Source organism: Carassius gibelio, chromosome B8 (assembly GCF_023724105.1).
Source record: "Carassius gibelio isolate Cgi1373 ecotype wild population from Czech Republic chromosome B8, carGib1.2-hapl.c, whole genome shotgun sequence".
In the NCBI taxonomy this organism is placed as follows: Eukaryota; Metazoa; Chordata; class Actinopteri; order Cypriniformes; family Cyprinidae; genus Carassius; species Carassius gibelio.
Genome location: NC_068403.1, coordinates 23,275 through 23,869, shown reverse-complemented (window position 1 = coordinate 23,869; position 595 = coordinate 23,275). Strand labels below are relative to the sequence as shown.

Below are 595 nucleotides of genomic sequence, written 5' to 3'. Positions count from 1 at the left end.
GTGGTTGTAATGGTGCTGCTGTTTCTGCTCTGCTGGGGTCCAATCCAGATACTGATTCTCTTACAAGCATTCTCTTCTGAAGACGTGAGTCACAGCTATACACTCTACAAACTGAAGATCTGGGCTCACTGCATGTCCTACTCCAATTCCTCCATAAACCCCGTCATCTACGCCTTCATGGGAGCCAACTTCAGAAAGGCCTTCAGAAGTGTGTTCCCTTTGATCTTCAAAAGGGGCGCAAGAACAGCCCAGCCTCCTCCCACCTATAACAGAGAGATGAACTTTCTTTCATCCGGACCCTAGGCGTTTTGGAAAGGCTTTGCGTAAATATTAAATGCAACTAGCTGAACATTAATGTGTTTTTTGTCCCATTTAAGAAGGACTTAACTGTATCTTTATATGTAATTTCAATAAAAATGTCTACGTCTATGAAACAAGGTTAAAGTGTTCTCACTGATAAGCATTTATGGTCAACTATTTCAATGTCATTCCCGTGAAACTTATGTCATGTAAAAAAAAATATATATATAGTTTTGTGGACATATACACAAAAAACTAATTACAAAACTGAGAGGCTACACCACATTTGACCTCT

The 595-nt window shown here is 39.7% G+C and overlaps 1 protein-coding gene across 1 annotated transcript in view; it reads left to right on the top strand.

Annotated features, from left to right (window-relative positions):
- The window catches only part of LOC127964109 (potassium voltage-gated channel subfamily KQT member 2-like), a gene marked incomplete at its 3' end in the record, with an annotated part of 24,545 nt that extends 24,337 nt beyond the window's left edge, over positions 1–208 (top strand). Inside the window, exon 18 of the mRNA XM_052564273.1 lies at positions 49–208. Within this exon, the coding sequence (XP_052420233.1) occupies positions 49–208 (160 nt within the window). The remainder of the gene's footprint in view (positions 1–48) is intronic.
- Between the last annotated feature and the right edge of the window lie 387 nt (positions 209–595).